The sequence below is a fragment of the Schistocerca nitens genome, chromosome 7, assembly GCF_023898315.1.
Source record: "Schistocerca nitens isolate TAMUIC-IGC-003100 chromosome 7, iqSchNite1.1, whole genome shotgun sequence".
Classification (NCBI taxonomy): domain Eukaryota; kingdom Metazoa; phylum Arthropoda; class Insecta; order Orthoptera; family Acrididae; genus Schistocerca; species Schistocerca nitens.
In genome coordinates this window covers 630635910-630662537 of record NC_064620.1, presented here as the reverse complement: position 1 = coordinate 630662537, position 26628 = coordinate 630635910, and the positions used below count along the sequence as shown (strand labels likewise).

Genomic DNA, 26628 nt, shown 5'->3' with positions numbered 1-26628 from the left:
AGCTTTACGCGTGTCATCCTCTGTTTCAATGCCATCATCATCCCGGAGTGTCTGGATATGCTGTTTCGAGCCACTTACTGATATAACGTAAGACCAGAACGTCCTAGGATTTTCTGTCAAGTCGTTACATAGAATTTTACTTTCGAATTCACTGAACGCTTCACGCATAGCGCTCCTTACGCTAACTTTGACATCGTTTAGCTTCTGTTTATCTGAGAGGTTTTGGCTGCGTTTAAACTTGGAGTGAAGCTCTCTTTGCTTTCGCAGTAGTTTCCTAACTTTGTTGTTGTACCACGGTGGGTTTTTCCCGCCCCTCACAGTTTTACTCGGCACGTACCTGTCTAAAACGCATTTTACGATTGCCTTGAACTTTTTCCATAAACACTCAACATTGTCAGTGTCGGAACAGAAATTTTCGTTTTGATCTGTTAGGTAGTCTGAAATCTGCCTTCTATTACTCTTGCTAAACAGATAAACCTTCCTTCCTTTTTTTATATTCCTATTAACTTCCATATTCAGGGATGCTGCAACGGCCTTATGATCACTGATTCCCTGTTCTGTACATACAGAGTCGAAAAGTTCGGGTCTGTTTGTTATCAGTAGGTCCAAGATGTTATCTCCACGAGTCAGTTCTCTGTTTAATTGCTCGAGGTAATTTTCGGATAGTGCACTCAGTATAATGTCACTCGATGCTCTGTCCCTACCACCCGTCCTAAACATCTGAGTGTCCCAGTCTATATCTGGTAAATTGAAATCTCCACCTAAGACTATAACATGCTGAGAAAATTTATGTGAAATGTATTCCAAATTTTCTCTCAGTTGTTCTGCCACTAATGCTGCTGAGTCGGAAGGTCGGTAAAAAGAGCCAATTATTAACCTATCTCGGTTGTTGAGTGTAACCTCCACCCATAACAATTCACAGGAACTATCCACTTCTACTTCACTACAGGATAAACTACTACTAACAGCGACGAACACTGCACCACCGGTTGCATGCAATCTATCCTTTCTAAATACCGTCTGTACCTTTGTAAAAATTTCGGCAGAATTTATCTCTGGCTTCAGCCAGCTTTCTGTACCTATAACGATTTAAGCTTCGGTGCTTTCTATCAGCGCTTGAAGTTCCGGCACTTTACCAACGCACCTTCGACAGTTGACAATTACAATACCGATTGCTGCTTGGTCCCCGCATGTCCTGACTTTGCCCCGCACCCGTTGAGGCTGTTGCCCTTTCTGTACTTTCCCAAGGCCATCTAACCTAAAAAACCGCCCAGCCCACGCCACACAACCCCTGATACTCGTGTAGGCGCTTGTTGCGTGTAGTGGACTCCTGACCTGTCCAGCGGAACCCGAAACCCCACCACCCTATGGCGCAAGTCGAGGAATCTGCAGCCCACACGGTCGCAGAACCGTCTCAGCCTCTGATTCAGACCCTCCACTCGGCTCTGTACCAAAGGTCCGCAGTCAGTCCTGTCGACGATGCTGCAGATGGTGAGCTCTGCTTTCATCCCGCTAGCGAGACTGGCAGTCTTCACCAAATCAGATAGCCGCCGGAAGCCAGAAAGGATTTCCTCCGATCCATAGCGACACACATCATTGGTGCCGACATGAGCGACCACCTGCAGATGGGTGCACCCTGTACCCTTCATGGCATCCGGAAGGACCCTTTCCACATCTGGAATGACTACCCCCAGTATGCACACGGAGTGCACATTGGTTTTCTTCCCCTCTCTTGCTGCCATTTCCCTAAGGGGCCCCATTACGCGCCTGACGTTGGAGCTCCCAACTACCAGTAAGCCCACCCTCTGCGACCGCCCGGATCTTGCAGACTGAGGGGCAACCTCTGGAACAGGACAAGCAGCCATGTCAGGCCGAAGGTCAGTATCAGCCTGAGGCAGAGCCTGAAACCGATTCGTCAGAAAAACTGGAGAGCCCTTCCGTTCAGCCCTCCGGAATAACTTTCGCCCCCTCCTGCCACACCTTGAGACTACCTCCCACTCTACCACAGGTGAGGGATCAGCCTCAATGCGGGCAGTATCCCGGGCAACCACAGTCTTAGTCCGGTCGGGGGATGCGTGGGACGAGCTGGCCGTCCCCGACAAACCCCCATCCGGACCCCCACAGTGATGCCCATTGGCAACAGCCTCAAGCTGTGTGACCGAAGCCAACACTGCCTGAAGCCGGGAGCGAAGGGATGCCAACTCAGCCTGCATCCGAACACAGCAGTTGCAGTCCCTATCCATGCTAAAAACTGTTGTGCAAAGAACGTCTGAACTGATCTACAGAGAGCGCAAACAAATCGACAAACTTTAAACGGTTATTAAAATACAAGATTGCCTAGTAAATGCAGTAATGCTGCTACTTGCGCACTGCTGACACACTGCTCGGCGGCGGAAGGAGACTACGCGATTTTACACTATTCATCAGTCCCCTAGAACTTAGAACTACTTAAACCTAACTAACCTAAGGATATCACACACATCCATGCCCGAGACAGGATTCGAACCTGCGACCGTAGCGGTCTCGCGGTTCCGGACTGAAGCGCCTAGAACCGCTCGGCCCCCGCTGCCGGCCTAAGAACAGTGAACTACAAATAAAAAATGACAATCGATAAACAAAACCCATAGCAACTGAAATACCAACATGCAAAACAAGAACGGTAAGAAATGATGCAAAAAACAATAATTACATCACTTCAAATATTACTTGTAATGCCTCACCGCTATTGCCATTGTACTCACATTATTTCGCCTACGTTTTCCGTGTATTACGACGTTGCTAGCTTCGTCTCTACAAATCAGGACTGTCATACTGGCATACTGCAGTGTTGTGTGAGGTACCATACCTCGTAATATTTAGTCATTTCGTTTAGTCTTTGCTAATTCGAGGTCTAAGCATGAACAGTGTGGTTGAGGACTTGATACTAAGCTTATATTTCAGTTGAAGCAGCATCACGGGTTGGTAGGAATAGGCATCAATTCTGGTCGTGATACACAATTTTTTTAGAACACGACGACTTCCACATCTACGCCTATGTATCAGTATCTCACAGATGAATGATAACTTCCTTTTAATACGTGTTGTGACATTTGCTTAGCATTTATAGCAATTATGGGTGCTTACACAACTCTTGCGATAGGTGGCCTTCATGTCTACAAGGTATACGAACCGAGTTTTCTTAGCGATTTCGCTTATGCTACGATAAACATGTATTTAATTGATTTATATAGAAAATATAGATTCGGCAATATTTAATTTGTGCTTGCAAAGTGTGAGACGTCTTACAATGTATGGCAATAGACAGGGTGTTTCACTAAATGTGTTTGCCTCTTAAGTTACGAAGTAATAGGCGACGGAAATATTTATTGCGGTACGTCACCATAAGAAACGTTACACTTTCTGCGCAGCTATGAACATAGTTTATTGTGTTATTATCCGAGGAGTTACAGCAAAAAGATACAATTTTTAAATGGAACAACAGTTGTTTCTATCATGCACTGGAATCAGTAACACCAGCTGTGTATACATCAATTTAAATTACATTTCTATCACTTTTAGTTTGGGAGCTACAACCCTTCAAAGTTTCAGTGGCAGATACCACACACGTCGTCCAGATCTTCTTCGGATAGCTTCCTTTAAGTTTAATAACTTCCTGTGCACGATCTGGTCTATCACATTTTCCACTTCCGCCCCAATGGGGGTTGAACTGCGAAAGCATGGTTGGGGTTACACAACGGCGACTTGACATGATTCCACCAGCAAAGTGACTGTTAGAGCTGATCGTAGTACTTTAAACGTTACACAGTCGGCGCGAATTCAGTAGACACGCTGCGGCCCTATTCAAACGTGCGCGCGCATTTCCCCTCCCTCCCTACTCCGCGACGTTGCACCTGCTCGCGAGCACGTGCCTGAGCAGACGCGAGTACTCGCGCTCAAAACCGGCCAGTTGTTAAGCCCTGCAATAAACTATGTTCATACCTCCGGAGACAGTGTAACGTTTCTTATGGTGACGTACCGCAATAAATATTTCCGTCGCCTATTAGTTCGCAACTTACACAGAGGCAAACACATTTAGTGAAACACCCTGTCTGCCAAGGTATCCACTCCGACATTGTCTTCGGAAATGTCACGTCTCACACTGTTACACTCGTTGGTCGTGTGTTTACAAGCAGTACATGTTCTTTTTTGTAAGTAATATTTGGCAAAAAACCTTATTCCTTCCTCCCTTCCCAAATAACACAATTCTGTTGTGCGTATGTGGTGTCTATTCTTCTGGACATGTCTGAAAGAACAGACACCACGTATACAGGTTGTTCATTTTAATCGAAGACATTGAGGTATCTCTAAAACTATATAGTGGAGTGAAAAAAGTTATAATTCCAATTTGTTTGTCTCTGAGGCAGACATCGAACGATACCGTACTCGACTCGCCACCCCACCCCGTGCGTGGGTGGTGGAGGGCAACTTTGGAATCTTCAGTGGGAACCATTGTTTGTTATTGTAGATTATGATTCTACCAAAATGTACAAATGCTTTGTCTGAAGCATTTTCTTCGTTTCGCCACAGATGGCGCTGTAATCGGAGGAATAGAGACGGGTTCACAATCGTAATTGACGGCATGCTACTCAACGGCCCTTGAATATCCAGTGTCACGTAGGAGCTCACCTCCATGGTGCTACGGTGCGGCAGGCCAGTCTTTCATAACTTATAAGTGGAAACCGCGTTCGCAATGTTGTATTCTTCCAACATATGGAACCCGAGGTGCCACCTTGGCCGTGTAGTGAACTAGGACACATCGTGACAGGCAGCAGGCTGCGACCGGAGCTCATGTACCGTGCAGACGTAGAACATACAGTGGCTCTTGGCATTATAATAGCCGGCCGCGGCGACCGAGCGCTTCTAGGCGCTCCAGCCGGAACCGCGCGGCTGCTACGGTTGCAGGTTCGAATCCTGCCGCGGGCATGGATGTGTGTGACGTCCTTAGGTTAGTTAGGTTTAAATAGTTCTAAGTTCTAGGGGACTGATGACCTCAGATGTTAAGTCCCAAAGTGCTCAGAGCCATTTAAACCATTTGAGCCATCACAATATTTGTGCAGTGTTTGTTGCTTGCACACCTACCCATCATTTGGAGAACAGACCAAGTGAACGATGAACACGGTAGGCACAGAAGAAAAAACTAGAATGATCCTCACACATGGAGAATGTAGGAGAAATGTTGAGGCTACTGTTGCCTTGTATGCCGACTTTTTCCAGAGAAATCTCGCTCTCGTTCGTTCTTTTACAAGACTGTGAGCACCTGTATGTCTGATGGCTGCGTACAGACCGACTAAAGGAAACGAAGCAAACATTTTACACGAGCTAATGAAATAGCTGTACTAGAGGCAGTGCACCACAGCCCACGGATTTAGCGCCCGGAAATTACACCGCGACAGGGTTGCCAAACGTCCCGTTTTCCGGGACAATCCTGCTTTCGGATTTAAAAACTGAGCGTCCCCGGATATCGCTTTCGGGAAGCCAGTTTCGTCCCGGTTTTGTGATGCCAAAGAAATGCTCTCATACCGTCTATTTCTTCCCAAATACTGGCGTAGATTTGTATTTTAACGGTCACTGTCAAGCAAAATAATGTTTTCTGTTTCATTGTTGCACTTGCCAGCGTCTATCAAGGGTGTTTATTGCGCGTAACGCTTCTTTGTGTCATTAACTCTTTTCTTGGGATTCAGTTCAGTTAAGACGTTGCAGCTATGTGGTCCTCTGTCCGAGGCTTATTGTGCTTAGTTCACATTTGCTTGTGTGTGAAGTGGGCCCCAAATGCCAATGCGAAAGTGTTCCTTTCAAGACAAATGTAGAGAAGAATGGTGTTCCACCAAACGAGGATGACATGACTATGACGTGGAATATGTACGTCATATGTTAGTATTTCACATGGAGGAAGGGAAGGTATTATAGATCATTCAGGCAGAAAAAAGCATAAATCAAACATGTGCTCTGCTAGCACTTAAAAAAAATAGACAACATTTTTATTCCAGAGTCATCAAAACAGAGCCAATCAGTAGCAGCAGCGGAATTAACAATGCGTTATCATACAGTTAAACACCATACGTCCTGGAAATCTGTACACTGGTTCTTCTAGGCTAAGCTGCAATCTTTTTGACGAATCTGTCACAGCGAAGAGTTTGCCGTTGGGCAGAAGCAAAACAACAGCACTTTTGAAAGCAGTTTTGGCACCTAATACTGTCAAACAAATACTCGTATGCGACGACCTTTCACTGGTCCCCTATTATTCGACAGCTACAGATGCGAGTAATCACAAGGCTGAAAAACTATTTCCATTAATGTTTCAACATTTTACACCTCAGAATGGCTCTCAAGTGAAACTGCTTAAATAAGTTTCACTGCCAAATTAAATAACCTCTACAGTAAGTACGTACTGCGTTACCGCATTAGAAGAAAATAAAATTGATAAGCGTATTGCGTTTTGCGGTAACAATGCTGACGCTAATTTTGAAGGAGTGCGACGAGCAGGTACAAACAATGCAATTGCTAGACTGAAATGTTGGCTGCCCTGCTTACATACTACACACTGCTGCCAAGACAGCCGCTGGCGTGATGAGTGTTGACGTAGAAACCTTTATAATCAATCTTTTCAATGACTTCTCCATACACACAGTTAGAACGGAGCGTCTAAAGGAGTTTTGTGAGTTTGTGACCGTAGAGTATCATGCATTGTTGTCACATACAAAAACAAGGTGGTTATCTTTGTTGCTGTAGAGAGAGTACTGAAGTTGAGTGATGCTCTTAAATCATTCTTCCTCTTAGAAAAAAAGGGACCTAAATTTCTGACAACCCTCTTCCAGAAGCTGTTAACAGAAGCAAATATGTGGTTCCTGCATAGTCAGTTGGGCGTGTTTCAGAGACGAATACTTAAACTTGAGAAAGCACACAGCAGTGTTACAGAAGAAGCTGTGAATTTGGAAAATACTAGCAGAACCGTAGAAAGTCGGAAAGAAGAAAGCTTTATTCCACTCAAACTGACATCTCTGTTGCAGAACAACGAGGGTTGATTAACTAGTGAATTTCAAAAATTTCATGTTGATGTAGAACAGTTTAATGAAACGTGTACAGGTTATTTACAAAACTGGTCAACAAATCTCAATGAGTTTTCCATTTTTAAATGCTGGACGCAGAATCTGAGTGGAGAAATGTGACAAGGACAATAACATTTATACAATGTAGAGGATTGTCAGTAGGTGATAGTTTATTGTTTGACCAGTTTTCTTTACTCAAGCATTTCACTGAATAAGAAATCAACAAAAATAGCGGTAACTGGGGTAGCAAATCATGTCGGGAGAAATGGACATATTTCTTTCGACAGACTGGATGCGAAGAACAGTATTCTCAGTTGGTGAATCTGTGTGAACTCGTCTTCAGCGTACCAGGGCATAATCGAAACGTGGAACCAGTATTTTCTCTCGTGAAAGTGTAATGAACTGAGAAACTAAACAGATTACAAGTACCAACAGTCGAAGCAATAATTAAATGCGTTTTAAAATATCAAATGAGTTGTAAATAGTATTCACTGGTTTGCCGCCGGATCACGTTGTGCAAATTCCACAATATTTCCTCGGATCAACTGTCCGACATCTTCAGGTGGTTCAAATGGCTCCAAGCACTATGGGACTTAACACCTGAGGGCATCAGTCCCCTAGAACTACTTAAACGTAGGACATCACACACATCCACGCACGAAGCACGATTCGAACCTGCGACCGTAGCAGCAGCGCGGTTCCGGACTGAAGCGCCTAGAACCGCTCGGCCACAGCGGCTGGCGCACGTGGTTTAACCTTGCTTGTGGCTAGGTACGACTGACAGTATCCGCACGTGACGCCCCGTTTCTAGAACACGCAAGCGAAGAATGCGCAGGCGCGGAAATCGGATATGTGCAATGATTTACAGTTAGTTGGTGCCATATTCAAACTCCGTCCTGCGCGTGCGATGTACGCTGCGTTTGCCAACAGAGCGGCCAGACGTTACTCACCAACGGCCGTACTACACCAATGTTATGACGCGCCTATGCAGGGTTCCAGGCTGTGCTCAGTTGAAACCCGGTATCCTTGTTGATGAGATTATCGGCTGTACGGATATGTAAGGCTTCCTTAATGACGCAATCCCAGAAAGATGATGCCGGGTATAAAACTTTCGTCTTTTCGTAAATCATCCGACCTCCTGTATTCAGACAGTGTTCCGCAATTGCCGACTTTCCCGGTTGGCAAAGGCGTGTTCGACGCTGATGTTCATCGTAGCGTCCTTGTACTTTGCGGCATCTCCGGCCTAAACACGCTGCCCCACCCTGACGAGGAATCTTGTACACACCACATTTCCTCAAACAGGTTACTCATTTTTGCAGATGGTTGAAAAACACACTTAATTCCATACCTTCCGAGGACTCTTCCAATTCTTGACGACATGGCACCAAAATACGACAAAAAGGCCAAAATGGTGCGTGTCTTCGTATCTTCATTCTGCTCCATAGATTGAACTCGCCTGGGCCTGAATACATTACGAATCTGTCTCTCAGAATAACCGTTTTGTCGGACACTGTCTTCAAAAGTTGTATTTCACTCGACAGGTTCTCAGGATCAGATACCACATGTGCTCTATGAACTAATGTACGTACTTCACTGCCGCATTGTGCAGGATGATGGCAGCTTGTGGCCTGCAGATATAGATCTGTATCCGTTGGCTGTGTCCCAAGGTTCCATCTGCTTTCCTTTCTTACCAAAACATCAAGAAAAGGTGAAGTGCTATCTTTTTCCACTTCCATTGTGGCGTTTATATTTGGATGGAGCGAATTCAGATAGAGTATCAAGTCCATGTGACCACACCACAAATGTATCATCCCTATACCGCAGAAAACAAAAGCGTTTGAGAGTGGCTGACTGTAGTCCTTTTTCTTCAAAGTCCTCCATAAAATAATTGGCCACCACAGGAGACAGAGGGCTTCTCAAGGCGACACCGTCCACTTGTTCAAAATATTGGTCATGAAATAACAAGTATTTTGAAGTAAATACGTGTTTAAATAATGTTACTATGTCCTCCTCAAACCTGTTCCTAATGAGCTCCAAACAGTCCTGCAAAGGCACCTTTCTAAATCAAGACACAACATAGAAACTTACTAAGACATCCGATGATTGCAATCTAACAGTTTTCACGCGACCTATGAAATCTGCAAAGTTTCGAATGTGATGTTCGCACTTGCCTACGAGAGGTCCCAATAGTGACGTCAGGTATTTGGCAACAAAATAAGTTGGTGCTCCTATGTTACTTGCAATGGGACGGAGAGGCATCCCATTCTTATGGATCCTGGGTAGGCTGTAGAGTCTAGGAGGAACTGCAGCCTGTTGACGCAAGCCCTAAGCATGATTTTCTTAAAAGGAAAAACTTGTGACCTTGATATACTCACGGAATTCAGAGCACGTATTAGCAAGATTAAGCTACCTTTGTACAATCTTGTGTCAGTGACGGGGCTCCTGCAATGAGAGGTATTCATAATGGTTTTATTGCTCTTTGTCACAAAGACGAAGACTTTGAAGACTTCATTAGCTACCACTGCATAATTCATCATGTACTGGCTAGGAAGAGACTTAACACAAAAAATGTAATGGGTACTTGTTTCAAGATTGTAAATTCTGTAAAAGGAAAATCTCTCCAAAGGCGGCTCGTTAAGCAGCAATTAGATGAGGAGGAGCCAGGTTTGGCATTGCATACTGACGTGAGGTGGCTAAGTCGAAGCAAGTTTTCGAAAAGATTTTTACGTCTATTGGACGAAATAATAAAATTTCTTGAAGAGAGATGCAATGAGTGTGATTTGCCATTTTTCGCACATTTTGTAAGTAGGCTGTTTAGGTTTTTATGTTGGTAGCGCCACGTAGCGCTCTGTATGAAAGTCACTGACTGTGCTGTGTGCAGTCTGTGGCTGGTTGGACTCATTGTTGGAATATTCGCTAGTGTAGTGTTGGGCAGTTGGATGTGAACAGCGCGTAGCGTTGGGCAGTTGGAGGTGAGCCGCCAGCAGTGGTGGATGTGGGGAGAGAGACGGCAGAGTTTTGAGAGGTTACTATAAGCGGACGATCTGGACGTGTGTCCACCAGGAAACGGGAATTTGTAAAGATGGAGGTCATGAGTTGGTGTGTGTGTGTGTGTGTGTGTGTGATGACTTTTGAACGTTATTAAGGTAAACACATTGTTTGTCCTCTATCAAAATTTTTCATTTCCTAACTATGCCTATCAGTAGTTAGTGCCTTCAGTAGTTAGAATCTTTTATTTAGCTGGCAGTATTGGCGCTCGCTGTATTGCAGTAGTTCGAGTAACGAAGATTTTTGTGAGGTAAATGATTCATGAAAGATAGGTTATTGGTAATCAGGGCCATTCTTTTGTAGGGATTATTGAAAGTCAGATTGCGTTGAACTAAAAAAAAATATTGTGTGTCAGTTTAGTGGTGATCAGAATAAGTAAAGAGAGAAACGTCTGAGTACGGTCAGTTTTGCTCAGCTGTTTGAAAATCAACTAACGTAAGAGGCTTACCAGCACAGTCTTTTATAATTTTTTTTAAGGAGACGTTTCAGTTTTACCGGAAAAGAATTGGGAGGCAAGAATAAGGCAGTAGCAGAAATGATGAGTTCTTTGGCAGCATTCAAAAGTCAAACAGCGCTTACGATAATTGACATCGGGAAGAAAAGTTTTTGTATGTCCATCCTTTTGCCAGGAGGTCTTTGGGACGGCGACTGTTTACTACTGTCACAAAATAAAACAGCTACAGCCGTCCTTATGATTTTATTTTATTCTGTTGCAACCAGTTTCAACGCTTCAATCCGCCATCTTCAGACTGTTGTTGATACGGTGCAGGTTGACATGGTCCCTACATATATATCACATCAGTTGCCAGCAAACTTGATGCGCAGATAATCTGAAACTTACGTGTCAGCACTCCAACCACGTACAGCGAGAGTTTCACAAGGAGTCTGCAGAAATCCGTTCGTCGTGTAGCTCGACAGCTCAACATGCCCTCCGATGAATGACTGGCGTGCGTTGCATCGACGTTTACACACGAAACCATACAGCATTCACCTACTGCAAGCTCTTCGTGAAGGTGACAAACAACTACGTGTGGAGTTCTGCGATTTCATTCTTGGCAAGATGGAGGACAATAGTTTTCTTCCACGCTTAGTATTTAGTGACGAGGCAACATTCCATTTAAGAGGAAAGGTGAACCGTTATAATGTGAGAATGTGGGGCATAGAACAACGGCATGAAGTTTTACATCACGAGAGGGGCTCTCCAAAATTTAATGTGTGTGTGTGTGTGTGTGTGTGTGTGTGTGTGTGTGTGTGAGTGCAGTTTCACAGGAAAAAGTGGATGGTCCATTTTCTTTGCCGAAAACACTGTTAGAGGAGGCTCATATCTCGATATGCTTGAGAACTTTCTTTTCCCACAGTTGGAGACTGATTCGAACGACTTCATTTAGCAGCAGGATGGGTCACCGCCACACTGGAAGTCTAGGGATTTTTAAATCAGTTGATTACTGAACTACGGATCGGTCGCGCTGGACCAAATGATTCAGCCTTACATTACTGGCCCCCACGGTCACCGGACGCGACTGTACGCGATTATTTCTTGTGGGGGTTTATAAAAGACTATGTGCCTCCGTTACCAACAACAATGAAGCTGTAACTCAAGACGTGCTCGCTGCAGTGTGGGAACAACTGAAATACCGCATCTCAAGGGGGCATACTGAACACCTATGAAAAGGTGTGAAAAAAAAAAAAACTTTTTGAGTTTCCTGTTAATCAGAAAACAGAAGTCATTGTAGATGTTCATTAGTTTCAGAAATATAGACGTTCCAAATCGGACGATTCTTTCTGATACACCCTGTATATCCAACCACCCTTGCAGCAAAACAATCGTGTTCACAAAAAGAAATGTCAATGTATGTTTCTTTTGAGTTTTCGTCCAGAAGAAAGACGGGTTGTATTTTATCGAAGATGGCCATCTAAAAAACCACCTCGGTAGTTAACTTGTAACGAATGAAGATTCGAACAAAAAATCTTTTGTGGTTCTGTAGGGTCAGTACAAGATTGCATGCTGTACTAAGGCGCTATTTTGCAGTGGCAGCTCTTGCGCTGTGACGAGTTTCATAAGCCCGTTTGCAGTAAGGACAGCGGGTGGGGTACGAACGTGCACTCGCATGCGTCTAGCGAAAGCTGTGACGCGTAACAGGCGAGGCCCCGACGCAGCTGCGCCGCAGTCTATAAGAACAAATCTCATGTAAACATTACACGACGTATTCTTCCGCATTTGCTGGGAGATCATTGGATTTCGTTCCACGTGGAGCAGAAGCCAATCAGTCTCGCGTGCAGTCAAGTACAATAATGAGGACAGGATTTTTTCTGTGCGTAACGCGTACATCGACTCAGCGATAATACGGGACAACAGCTGTACCGGCGCATTTAATTTGGAAAGCACTGGCGAGCCACCTGCTCCAACTAATCTGCAATGATGTGAACAGTTGTAGTAAAGAGGGTAAAAGAGACGAGTAGTGAACAATATAGCCGGGAATGTCATTTTTTTAACAGAGGACAATAATATTAAAACTCAGATACGCTTCTTAGGTGAGATGATGGAAAAAGGTAACATGCTCTCGATCTTAGCTAATACCGTACTGTAATTGGAAACGAGAGTGATGCAAATTCCTGACTTTAACAAGCGTAATTTTTTGCACGAATTATATGTGGCGTAAAAGCGTACTGCCGGGCTTTCACCGTGCAGTTAAATACTGAAGGTAGTGCAGTCAGTCGTATGGTAACCTCTGAACTTCTTCCATATCGGACTCCGAGGAATGCGGTACATTCAGTGCTGCTACGCTGATACCGAGGCTGTCAACAACAGAATCCCAAGCCACCAAAAAAGTCCACATTTCCTCCTCTTTCATGACGTGCTGTTCAGCATTTTACCGTCGATCGGCAGTTACATGACACGAAACTTAGTGAATCAGTCCCAATAAGTTAGGCAGCTTAAATGTCGTGTTCTTTCTCGCGACAAATCCCGTAACTTGGCTCCAGATCAATTCTGTTGGGTTCAGATTGCGGTGTTACGGCGAGAACGGCAGAAATGCATCATTTGTACGGTGTGCTCCACGACGCTTATCATTCTGGCTCATGTGAGAGCACATTTGTTCAATGAAACAATGGGCATATTGAAACAACTAGTGTTTGACTTTTCATGTTTCTCCAAAAAAATTGTGTAATATTCAAAAAATGGTTCAAATGGCTGTGAGCACTATGGGAGTTAACTCCTTTGGTCATCAGTCCCCCATAACTTAGAATTACTTAAACCTAACTAACCTAAGGACATCACACACATCCGTGCCCCAGGCAGGATTCGAACCTGCGACCGTAGCGGTCGCGCGGTTCCAGACTGTAGTGCCTAGAACCGCTCAGTCACTCCGGCCGGCGTGTAATATTCCTTAACTCAAAATCTTTAACAATTTTTATGATACATCGATAATTAATAATGTGTATTTACAATGAAAACCAGAATTCTGTGTGTAGCGTGTAATAAGAAACTACAATTTTTGTGGAGAAAGTGATGGCTAAGTATGAGTTAATTAACGCTTATTTCATAAATTTCATATTTAAATGATTTAGGTATTCAAACCGAACAAAGAAAAAAAATGTACATCGTAATGGGTTGCGATCTTTCGCCGACCAGCCCGCCTGATTGTCAATTGACGACACTCCCGATCACAGCACGACTACGTCCCAAATATCAACTGTAATATTCACTACATAACGTTTCCTGAAAAAAGTCGAGGCTGATATTTCTCTGTAACGTAGTGCAAAACATTAAGAACAACTTGTTTCCAGGCATTAACTGTGTTCAGGACGTGTGTTTCACTAGAAGCAGAGTCATCCATTTTCGCGGTTACACATGAACAGCGCGACAATCAGAGCACAAGTAGCGCTTACAAAGATTGTGACTGTACACGGGTTTTGAAATAAAAATTACGTAGCTAAGTACGATTAAGAAAAACTGTCATGGCTGTTATTTTGTATGTTAACCCAGGAGTAGAAACGACGGAGAGGCTCCGTCCCCGCCGCAGCCACAGTGGTCCCAAACCCCACGACGACTACCGCAGTCCACTTCACCCCTCCGCCGACCCACACCGAACCCAGGCTTATTGTGCGGTTCGGCCCCCGGTGGACACCCCCAGGGAACGTCTCACACCAGACGAGTGTAACCCCCATGTTTGCTCAGTAGAGGTGTACACGTACGAGGATTACTTGTTTGCGCAGCAATAGCCGACATAGTGTAGCTGAGGCGGAATAAGGGGACCCAGCCCGCATTCGCCGAGGCAGATGGAGAACTGCTTAAAATCCATCCACAGACTGGCCGGCTCCCCGGACCTCGACACAAGTCCGCCGGGCGGATTCGTGTCGCGGACCAGGCGCTTCTCCCCAATACGGAAAGCCATGCGTTAGACCGCACGGCTAACTGGGCGGGCTTTATGGTTGTTCAAAAGGTGCTAAGGACATCAGTCCCTAAGCTTACACACTACTTAACCTAAATCATCCTAAGGAGAAAAACACACACCCATGCCCGAGGGAGGACTCGAACCTCCGCCGGGATCAGCCGCTCAGTCCATGACTGCAGCGCCCTAGACCGCTCGGCTAATCCTGCGCGGTTATGGTTGTTAATACATCAGAATGTCTTGTAGTTTCATTTACAGTGGCACAGTAATAAGGTATCTTGAAGTTTCATTTAACGTAACTTAGTAATAAAGTATATAATACATAAGTTGGACCTACGTTCACGAGCTGAACAACACCAGTGTGCGGGAGCTACGGCTGCTGACCAGCCGTCGCGTTTGTGTCTCTTATGATGGACGGAGTGCAAATGGCAGACCCAGTAGTGGACACTCCGACGCGGTCGGCATGCGGCCTGCGCCGTGCGAACGACGGAGAGGCACCGGCGGCGTTCACCAGGGGCCGCCCGCCTGCCTCCTCCCCCAGACCGTCTGCCGTTTACCACGGACGTTTCGTTACACTCTCTTTCTTGCAATGTTCCAGTACAATTCGTTGTGGTCAACGTGCCGAGTAATGGTGCCTTCACACTTGACGGAACCTCACCGTCACGTCAAAAGATTCTCCTCCGTAGTTCGAATGGTGGCATTCTTACACGCTGTCAAAAGAACGTCATCGACACGTCACGCCACGTCACGTCACCGTTACGTCGAGGTTTCTAGGGAAGAATGTTTCGACGGACCGTAATGTAGCCAACTTGGCGAGCAACTGTTATATTATGCACAAAGTGTGCTCTAATACGAAAGTCCAATATGAAATGTGACATGACAGTTATCAGAGTGAATAATCAGAACAAAAAGCTCCTGACTTTGTAAGAAAAATTTCACATACAAAGACCCATTACAACGGAAAAAAGGGTACTCAACGACAGAATCCATATAAGCAATAACTCTTTGATCATGCTAGCCACCTAAATAATAGCAAAACGAAATGTAACCAGGATAAATAATTAATGAATCTCCTTCCCTCCTTCTCTCTCTCTCTCTCTCCCTCTGCCTCTTTTCCCCACATACATACATATGTATGTATAAAAAAAACATATTTACACACACACAAACACGCACAAACCAATCTATTACAAAAATAAAAAAAGGAAAAAAAAGAGTATATGCGCTAAGCTGTCTAACAGCACAGCTGGGGCAGACTCACGCGAGCCGCTGCTCTCCTCGATGTCCAGGATGATGTTGGACTGCCCAGACTCCAGCTCACACAGCCCTGCAACACAGAAAACAAGCAACAAATTACAATCGGAACACACCCCTGGACCACGCGACCCAAACTCGCTCTGTGGCTGACGGTTCCACCTACGGTTTCCGAACGTTACTAAATGAATGGGAATATTCAGAAACCCCACATGTCCAGTTTTTGACAGAATCGAGTTACCTACTTAGATGGTACGGTGTGGAGAAATCCCGAACGTTCTGGCATTTTTGGTATTGTTAAGCAGCCATTGTATCACCTTAACTGAAGAGAAATCCTCAAGTACGAAAGATACCGGCTTCCTCAGAATTTTAAGTAGTCAGCATTGTTTAAAACAGAGAGAACAGTCTATATTCCCTCTTTTTGATTTAATCGATTCACACTGTTATTGGTGACAAAATGACAGACAGTGGTGATGCTAGTGACAAATGCAAGGAAGCAGGGGAAAAAAAAGAAAGAATAGAGAGGGGTTTCCGAAACATGGGTAGCGCAGCGGTAGCGTTACCACCTACCAAGCAAGGGGGTGCCGGTTCGGTTCCCGGCATGCGACTGGGTGTTCTGTATCCATTCATCATTTTCATCATCATTGACAAGCAAGTCGTCGAAGTTGAGTCAACTGAACCAGAAACCCGAAAGGGGATATCCCGGCCAATAAATGCCATACGATCATTTCATTTCTTTTCCGAAACATAAAACTGAGCAATACTCAAAAAAGAAGCGTAAACTAATTCGAAAAGAAACAGAGTAACCAAAACATCGTGTTATCGCTGCAGGTGGATTTTAATCTGAAACTTTGTATTGCTTGAAAATTAAGGTTTAATTACCACAGTGAACATAATAATGTACAACATTAAATTCAACACGTAATTGTATTTCCAGTTGTCGGATGAAATGCAAGACAACCAAGGTAACAGAAGGCAGCAAGATAGAATTATACGCTAAATTTGGTGAGTTCCAAACAAAAAATGAACAGGATGGATTGCTTCAAGCCTCGCAGTAGTTAAATCAGTGGCAAGAAAGAAGCCTAGAAGTGATACGGAATTTAGGAGGAAGAAATCAAAACGACAGTCATACGTTTATTGGCTATCAGGGCTCGACGGTAAGATTCGGCTTTGTAAAACGACCTTCCAAAGTATTTCCGGTGTCAGCAGTGACCGAGTAAGCCGTCTGTGCAATCTGTTGACAGAAGGTAAATCTCCACAAGACGAGAGGGGAAATGCTGAACCAATGGCTTTATTAGTGCAAGTAAAAAATCACATCAACTCATTTCGAGAAAGCACATTATACCAATGAAGAATGTAATTATCTTGACTCTAAACTTAACCTGAAGATTATGTGACAGATGTTCAAAACCATTAGACCGGATATTCAAGCTGACTGTCAATTTTATTTGAAAATTTTCCGTGGACATTTTAATTTAAAATTTGGGTAGCCACAGGTGGACTGTGTAGCACGTGAAGAGCTCGGTGGAAAAACAAGTCCAACTCTGTCTATGCTACTAAAAGCGCACCAATAGCTAAGTTAATACTGCACAAAAGGTGTGCTGATAAATTGTTCCAGAAATTACGTGCACTTAAAACGAATCTGAAACTGATTCTACCATTGCAGGACTCTCGTTTAATTTTATGCAGAGCCTGTAACTGTCTCAGTTACCAACATATGATGCTTCTTCTTGTGTCAGCTTTCAGTAAATGTCTCATGTGCACGACTTACAGAGTGGAAGAGCCATGTCTTATACACTATGTGATCAGAAGTATCCGGACACCTGGCTGAAAATGACTTAGAAGATCGTCAATATAGTAGTGGCCCACGCTTAGCCTTGAAGATAAGTTCCACTCTCGCAGGCATACGTTCAATCAGGTGCTGAAAGGTTTCTTGGGGAATTACAGCCCATTCTTCACGGAGTGCTGCACTGAGGTTTTCTATAAGATTCAGGTCAGGACTCTGTGCAGGCCAGTCCATTACAAGCATGTTATTGTCGTGTAACCACTCCACCACAGGCCGTGAATTATGAACAGGTGCTCGATCGTGTTGAAAGATGCAATTGCTATCCCGAATTGCTCTTCAACAGTGGGAGGAAAGAAGGTGCTTAAAACATCAATGTAGGCCTGTGCTGTAATAGTGCCACCCAAAACAACAAGGGGTGGAAGCCCCCTCCATGAAAAACACGACCACACCATAACACCACCGCCTCAGAATTTCACTGTTGGCACCACATACGCTGACATGACGTTCACCGGGCACTTGCCATACCCACAGCCTGCCATCGGATCGCCACATTGTGTACCGTGATTCGTCACTACACACAACGTTTTCCCACTGTTCGATCGTCCAATGTTTACGCTCCTTCCACCAAGCGAGGCGTCGTTTTGCATTTACCGGCGAGATGTCTGGCTTATGAGCAGCCGCCCGACCATGAAATCCAAGTTTTCTCCCCTCCCATCTAACTGCCTTAGTACTTACAGTGGATCCTCACTGGCTACTTTACATTTTGTCCATTTTAGGTCATGTATTGCAGCGTACCAACTGAAGCTAACGTAAGCAGCAAGAGAGGGGAAGAAAACCAATGTGCACTCCGTGTGCATACCGGGAGGGAGTCATTCCAGATGTGGAAAGGGTCCTTCCGGATGCCATGAAGGGTACAGGGTGCACCCATCTGCAGGTGGTCGCTCATGTCGGCACCAATGATGTGTGTCGCTATGGATCGGAGGAAATCCTCTCTGGCTTCCGGCGGCTATCTGATTCGGTGAAGACTGCCAGTTCGCTAGCGGGATGAAAGCAGAGCTTACAATCTGCTGCATCGTCTACAGGACTGACTGCGGACCTTTGGTACAGAGCCGAGTGGAGGGTCTGAATCAGAGGCTGAGACGGTTCTGCGACCGTGTGGGCTGCAGATTCCTCGACTTGCGCCATAGGGTGGTGGGGTTTCGACCTCACAACCAGCAGCATTAGCGGCAGAACAACTGAGAGAAAATCTGGAATACATTTCACATAAATTTTCTCAGCACGTTATAGTCTTAGGTGGAGATTTCAATTTACCAGATATAGACTGGGACACTCAGATGTTTAGGACGGGTGGTAGGGACAGAGCATCAAGTGAAATTATACTGAGTGCATTATCCGAAAATTACCTCGAGCAATTAAAAAGAGAACCGACTCGTGGAGATAACATCTTGGACCTACTGATAACAAACAGACCCGAACTTTTCGACTCTGTAAGCGCAGAACAGGGAATCAGTAATCGTAAGGCCGTTGCAGCATCCCTGAATATGGAAGTAAATAGGAATATAAAAAAATGGAGGAAGGTTTATCTGTTTAGCAAGAGTAATAGAAGGCAGATTTCAGACTATCTAACAGATCAAAACGAAAATTTCTATTCCGACAATGACAATGTTGAGTGTTTATGGAAAAAGTTCAAGGCAATCGTAAAATGCGTTTTAGACAGGCACGTGCCGAGTAAAATTGTGATGGACGGGAAAAACCCACCTTGGTTCAACAACAAAGTTAGGAAACTACTGCGAAAGCAAAGAGAGCTTCACTCCAAGTTTAAACGCAGCCAAAACCTCTCAGACAAACAGAAGCTAAATGATGTCGACGTTAGCGTAAGGAGGGCTGTGCGTGAAGCGTTCAGTGAATTCGAAAGTAAAATTTTATGTACCGACTTGACAGAAAATCCTAGGAAGTTCTGGTCTTACGTTATATCAGTAAGTGGCTCGAAACAGCATATCCAGACACTCCGGGATGATGATGGCATTGAAACAGAGGATGACACGCGTAAAGCTGAAATACTAAACACCTTTTTCCAAAGCTGTTTCACAGAGGAAGACCGCACTGCAGTTCCTTCTCTAAATCCTCACACAAACGAAAAAATGGCTGACATCGAAATAAGTGTCCAAGGAATAGAAAAGCAACTGAAATCACTCAACAGAGGAAAGTCCACTGGACCTGATGGGATACCAATTCGATTCTACACAGAGTACGCGAAAGAACTTGCCCCCCTTCTAACAGCCGTGTACCGCAAGTCTCTAGAGGAACGGAAGGTTCCAAATGATTGGAAAAGAGCACAGGTAGTCCCAGTTTTCAAGAAGGGTCGTCGAGCAGATGCGCAAAACTATAGGCCTATATCTCTGACATCGATCTGTTGTAGAATTTTAGAACATGTTTTTTGCTCGCGTATCGTGTCATTTCTGGAAACCCAGAATCTACTCTGTAGGAATCAACATGGATTCCAGAAACAGCGATCATTAGAGACCCAACTCGCTTTATTTGTTCATGAGACCCAGAAAATAGTAGATACAGGCTCCCAGGTAGATGCCATTTTCCTTGACTTCCGGAAGGCGTTCAATACAGCTCTGCACTGGCGCCTGATAAACAAAGTAAGAGCCTACGGAATATCAGACCAGCTGTGTGGCTGGATTGAAGAGCTTTTAGCAAACAGAACACAGCATGTTGTTCTCAATGGAGAGACGTCTACAGACATCAAAGTAACCTCTGGCGTACCAAAGGGGAGTGTTATGGGACCATTGCTTTCCACAACATATATAAATGACCTAGTAGATAGTGTCGGAAGTTCCATGTGGCTTTTCGTGGATGATGCTGTAGTATACAGAGAAGTTGCAGCAGTAGAAAATTGTAGCGAAATGCAGGAAGATCTGCAGGGGATAGGCACTTGGTGCAGGGAGTGGCAACTGACCCTTAACATAGACAAATGTAATGTATTGCGAATACATAGAAAGAAGGATCCTTTATTGTATGATTATATGATAGCGAAACAAACACTGGTAGCAGTTACTTCTGTAAAATATCTGGGAGTATGTGTGCGGAACGATTTGAAGTAGAATGATCATATAAAATTAATTGTTGGTAAGGCGGGTACCAGGTTGAGATTGATTGGGAGAGTCCTTAGAAAATGTAGTCCATCAACAAAGGAGGTGGCTTACAAAACACTCGTTCGACCTATACTTGAGTATTGCTCATCAGTGTGGGATCCGTACCAGGTCGGGTTGACGGAGGAGATAGAGAAGATCCAAAGCAGAGCTGCGCGTTTCGTCACAGGGTTGTTTGGTAGGCGTGATAGCGTTACGGAGATGTCTAGGAAACTCAAGTGGCAGACTCTGCAAGAGAGGCGCTCTGCATCGCGGTGTAGCTTGCTCGCCAGGTTTCGAGAGGGTGCGTTTCTGGATGAGGTATCGAATATATTGCTTCCCCCTACTTATACCTCCCTAGGAGATCACGAATGTAAAATTAGAGAGATTCGAGCGCGCACAGAGGCTTTCCGGCAGTCGTTCTTCCCGCGAACCATACGTAACTGGAACAGGAAAGGGAGGTAATGACAGTGGCACGTAAAGTGGCCTCCGCCACGCACCGTTGGGTGGCTTGCGGAGTATAAATGTAGATGAAGGAAGTAATTTTTTTATCGTGGTAGGAAAGCTCTATCTTTCCAGTGAAGAGTAAATGGGTTGGATATGTTGGTGATACGCCGCACATGATAAGTTTCTGCAGGCCATGCAGAGTGGAGCGTGATCATAAACAGCTCAAGATACTGAAACAACGTTTAGTGCGCAAAGAGATGAGTAGTTCTCTGTACAGTAAACACTGACATGTTTTTATCTATCATAACGTGGAAGCACATTACTGCCATTCCTTAGCTTATCAAAGAAAAAATACAGTGCTATAATGCAATTTAACGTTTACAATAAAACTTGTCGTAACAACAGCAGTAAGTAAAAATATACAGTCGCCTCTGGTAAAAAGCTTCATTCTTGCCTGTTATACAGCCATTGAGAAAAGCATTCGTAAACAGTAAACGAGACCTGAGTTCACAAATGATACATGTAACGGTACAAACAATTTACTTAAACAAGTTACTTACATTGATTTAACAACTGAAAGTGCTTTATACGGCAGTTCATCTCTGAACAAATATTTTACTTACCATGTGAGTTTCCTCCTAATACGTAAATCATCAGTCGCAATAGATTTGGTGTGAATTCTGCAAGTTTGTTTGTTATGTCTGATGTTAATGTTTTTCCATTTACACTGCAGCATTGCTTCAAGGTATAGTTTGCAGCCTTCTTTTGTATTTCCCTTATAGATGTTTAATAATGTTTACAGTGATTGCTCTTACTTTCAACACATACAATTAGCGAGTTATAGCGTCATTTTTAAAGTTCAATACCTAACTTTTCGTTCTCTTTTTATATTCGCTATGCAACGTTTCTCATGTGATGTTATAAAACAAAGTCACGACTGATATTTATATACGATTATTACTATTTTGTTATTTTAGGTGTGGTACTGCATACTGTCACAAAAATCTATCAAGGAATTTTTTGAAGGTGGTAGTGGCACTAAAAACTTCAGATCGTGTTTATTAGTGTTACCCATGACAATGGCCACTCTCAGTCTGATAGTTGTAATACTAGTCGAAGATACTTAGAAGAAAGCACAAGCAGTGACACTGGTAAGCTAAATACCTTATGGTCAACTATGAGTGTTTCTTCCTACGCTTGTGCTATTATACTATGTGCTCACAATTACCATGTCCGCCCCCGGTATCTGAGTGCTGCCGGCACGGTAGCTCAGCGTGTTCGGTCAGAGGGTTAGCTGCCCTCTGTAATAAAAAAACTGAGTTACTGGATAAACGACGAACTGAAACGGGTCCGCCCCGAGCAGATACAACGAACAAAATGGAACGAAATGAGATTTTAAAAAAATGGTCAGCGCGACAGAATGTCAATTCTAAGGGCCCGAGTTCGATTCCCAGCTGGGTCGGAGATTTTCTCCGCTCAGCGCCTGGGTGTTGTGTTGTCCTAATGATTATCATTTCATATTTCATCCACATCGACGCGCAAGTCGCCGAAGTGGCGTCAAATCGAAGGACTTGCACCAGGGGAACGGTCTACCAGACGGGAGGCCCTAGTCACATTCACCATTACCATACTTTGCTTGTTGAAAGCTCTTTTTATGTTAGAGTGATGTATGCGAGGTACGTCATGTTGTACGTTTTTATCCTTAACAATTGCAGGTAGATGCAACGGACGTAAAAGTTGTGGCACAGGACTGTCTAAGCTTGCAGACACCCCATTCTGACATGAAAACATAATGGGTTCTACTTCAAGTATACCTGTTTTTGGAACATCTTGTAAATGGGAATGGTTTGTGGCTTATCCGTTGCCACATTACGAAGAAAAGAGTGGCAGTGTTTCTGCTATGACTGCACTCGGTCTATCAACTTAGTGAACGATGGAAGAGACAGCTTTTCTTAAAAAAGGTTTCTGCAACTTGAAAATAGCTACGGAACAGTTCAGGATATACGAGGTCTTTTTCATCGAGAGTCTCTCGCAATTACTCAACAACATGAACATATTCGTAGCACACCTGTGATTGCCCAAGCCATCTGCTGACCGATCAGGAGAAAGCGAGAACCGCTTTGCTAGTAATGATCAGTTCACGCGGGCTCCTGGGTCGAACAGGAAACGCACTGAGAGGTCGTGAAACGGTGTCTGGGAACCTCATTACACTTCTCCAAGAGAAGAAGAACGATGTGCCAGAACAGAATACATGACTGAAATGCCGCGTGACACTCACATGATCCAGCGAGAAATTGTGCAGCAAATAAAAAATTCCCCATTTTACGGAATTGTGGCAGACCTAACGACGGACGTAGCTAGCCAGGAACAGTGTACTTTGTATTGACCCTGAGACGCTCGAAATAAAAGAACTTTTTCTGGGTTCATATAGTCCACCTGACTCCAAGGCGCAAATGCTGGCAACCACCATCAAAGACATCGTTCTAAGACTCACTAGAAATTGAGTTTGTACACGCCCACAGTTTCGATGGAGCAGCTAATACGTTCGGGCGGAGCAAAGGTGTGAAGGAAATCCTTCAAGACAAGCCACACAGTTGCTACATCCACTGCAGCTATCATTGTTTAGATCTGGCACCACAGGAAGTTTCACGAAGCTGTGATCCATTGTGCGATGTACTGGTAACATTGAAAGGCGTCTCGAATATAATTCTGGAATCCCCAAAAACGATAAACGTATATGCAGATGTTGTGCTACTATCTGGTGTCGATGAGACGAATCCAAACCCATAATCTCAACGACTAATTCCAATGTATCCCACACGATGGGCTGTAAGAGTAAAATCTTTGACACATTTCAGGGAAAACTATGGGCGGGTCAAGAAAACGGTGACCGAAATATTGAATGTAACGCGCTCAGTTAGAGATGAAAAAAGGTCAGTCCTGGGGGCTATGCGAAGCGGCTCGGAAAGTTTGAAACTATTTCTTGTGTAAAAGCCAAGAACACACCAAAACAGTATCCACAACACTACCGCAACCCCAAGTGTATAACGCTGACATACGTTAAGTTCACCTTGCAGTATTTGTTTCCTAAGAACAGCTTACACAGTTGCAGATGACATGATGTACACTGAGAAAACGGCAACAGAGAAAGCACAGAAAATATGCCGCAAATAGCGACAACAATTCTTAAAAACATGCCATAACGTGCAATAAATAAGGTAGTATGAAAGTATCCAAGGAAAACTATATTTTAAAAAAATGTAATTAAGTGTTACAGTGTTTGTATAACTATGCTACTTTCTGCATGTTCTAAATTTAAAAAACCCACTGATGATGGCGATATTTGTCGCCGAAACTAGTTTGGGGAATAAATAAGTAAACAAACAACAAAGTGTTTTGCATCAAGGCGGACTTACAATTCCCATATTGTTGTCTTTTCCATGCAAACACGGACAAATGGAAGTGTTATAAGGTAAAGTTATAGCAACTGAAGAGTCTGGACTGTGTAACGAACTAGCCAGATCCCTACAGAATCCAAATTTTAATGCAGTGAGAGGTTCTAAAAGCAGCTCTTGCAAATCTTAGGACTATGGAAGCATTTGATATGCTGTTAGGCGAATCCAAAGATGATTCTAAAAATCTAAATATGAGGGATCGAAATATCTCATGGCCAATAAAAATACCGGCGAAATAGCAACACCCAGAACACAGTCTGTTCCCATAGAACTGTCTCAACAACGAAAATATAGTAAAGATTTGTTTGAAATACTTGACCTTCTTCTGAATGAGATTGATCGAAGGTTCCACCAAGAGGATCTAAAACGACTGTCCCATCTTGAAGAGATACTTATTACACATCCTACATCTACACGACGTTTGGAAGAAAGATTTGTTTGAAATACTTGACCTCCTTCTGAATGAGATTGATCGAAGGTTCCACCAAGAGGATCTAAAGCGACTGTCCCATCTTGAAGAGATACTTATTACACATCCTACATCTACACGACGTTTGGAAAAATTGCTTGGAGTACGTACATCAGACTCTGACCTGGATAAGCTTCATGCACCGGTCGAAATGCTGCGAACCATTACGACTGGGTATACAACCGTGTGATTTATCCTCTGTAGGAAGAAAACTTATTGTTCAACCTGGTAGGGTTAAAGAACTCTTTCAGGAAGTTATTTGTCTCATCCTTCTGATTCTGACAGTTCCAGTATCGTCAGCAACTCAGCACCCTCTGAGAGGTTATTCGGCGCCTTGAGACGACTCAAAATTTATCTCAATGTGTCAAACGACTCAGTCGAACTCACTCATCTACTCTTACTCCATGTTCATCAAGACAGGGTTGGAAAAATTAATCTTATGGATGTCCTCAAAGAAATTGTTTCCTGAATTGTCGAACGGAAAAACACATTTGGAAATTGTATATAAAATTGTTTAGTTTAAATAAAAACAAAATATAAGCTGTAAGGGGTTCATTATGTAAGAGGTTTACTGTTCACTACCCTGCTGGAGCAAATGTAATTTCGATGTATTGCTCACGCGCTGCCTGCGATATAAAACATCTCTGCTGCAATAGAATCGCAGGTCAGAGCAGTGTCGACAGCAGTAATAATCGCTCGCTCCTACAGAGCAGTCGCAATAGTTCGTTTTTATGGAGCAGTCGCAATAGCTCGCTGTTACGGAGAAATCGTAGCAGATCACCGCTACAGTACAGTTCATAGCCATGTAAGAGCAATAGCAGTCGCCGCTGGTGCAGCACAGTTCATTGCCATGTAGTGTAAGGTAAACTTTATTATTCTTCATCGCCATGCGCGTATTTAAATTTGTTGTCTGAGATGTTAATATGAATTTGTTTCAATCTTTTTGTGATTTGTCAGCACCAATTAAGTCAGACTTTTAATGTTCAATATTTATGTAATGGTTTGCAGAATGTTTTCAATAATACGGTTTTTGAGAACATAATTTTTTACCGGGGTTTGAGAACATAATTTTTTACCAGTCATTTACTTGAATTTAAATATTTTACAAGTTTTCCCAGATCATATTCATGTGTTGTTTAATAATCAGAGGACCAGCTATGCAGCTGTGTTAACAAGCAAAGTCAGTTTTTGTGTAATAATGCAAATCTTAGACAAATGTTGTTCAGTAGTAGTAGACAGGCCAGCATTGCACTAAGCTGAGCCATTTTGGAGCGGATATATAGACAGCCTTCTCCGGCGACAACATTATGAGGTAAGAATTTTTCAGTTTATTCAGGTTGATTTCACAAGGCCATGACGTAGCCCTGCTTACGTCCAAAATTAATCAGTTTCAATTCTCAGTCAATTTAGTACAGAAAAGATATGTTTATACGGGAAGTTTACAAAGCCTTCTTCTTTTTCAAACAAATTTTGTTGTTCTTTTTTCATTAAGATGTGATGCACAATGTCTGTAAAATAGTAATGGGTTTGTGAACTAATAATAATAACAAAAGGTT

General features: G+C 43.7%; 1 protein-coding gene across 2 annotated transcripts in view; it reads right to left on the bottom strand.

Moving 5' to 3' along the window:
- LOC126195036 (cadherin-99C) overlaps positions 1-26628 on the bottom strand; it is a 643316-nt gene that overhangs the window by 272669 nt on the left and 344019 nt on the right. For both annotated transcript variants that reach the window (XM_049933479.1, XM_049933480.1), the window contains exon 3: positions 15786-15851. In XM_049933479.1, coding sequence (XP_049789436.1) covers positions 15786-15851 — 66 coding nt within the window. The remainder of the gene's footprint in view (positions 1-15785; positions 15852-26628) is intronic.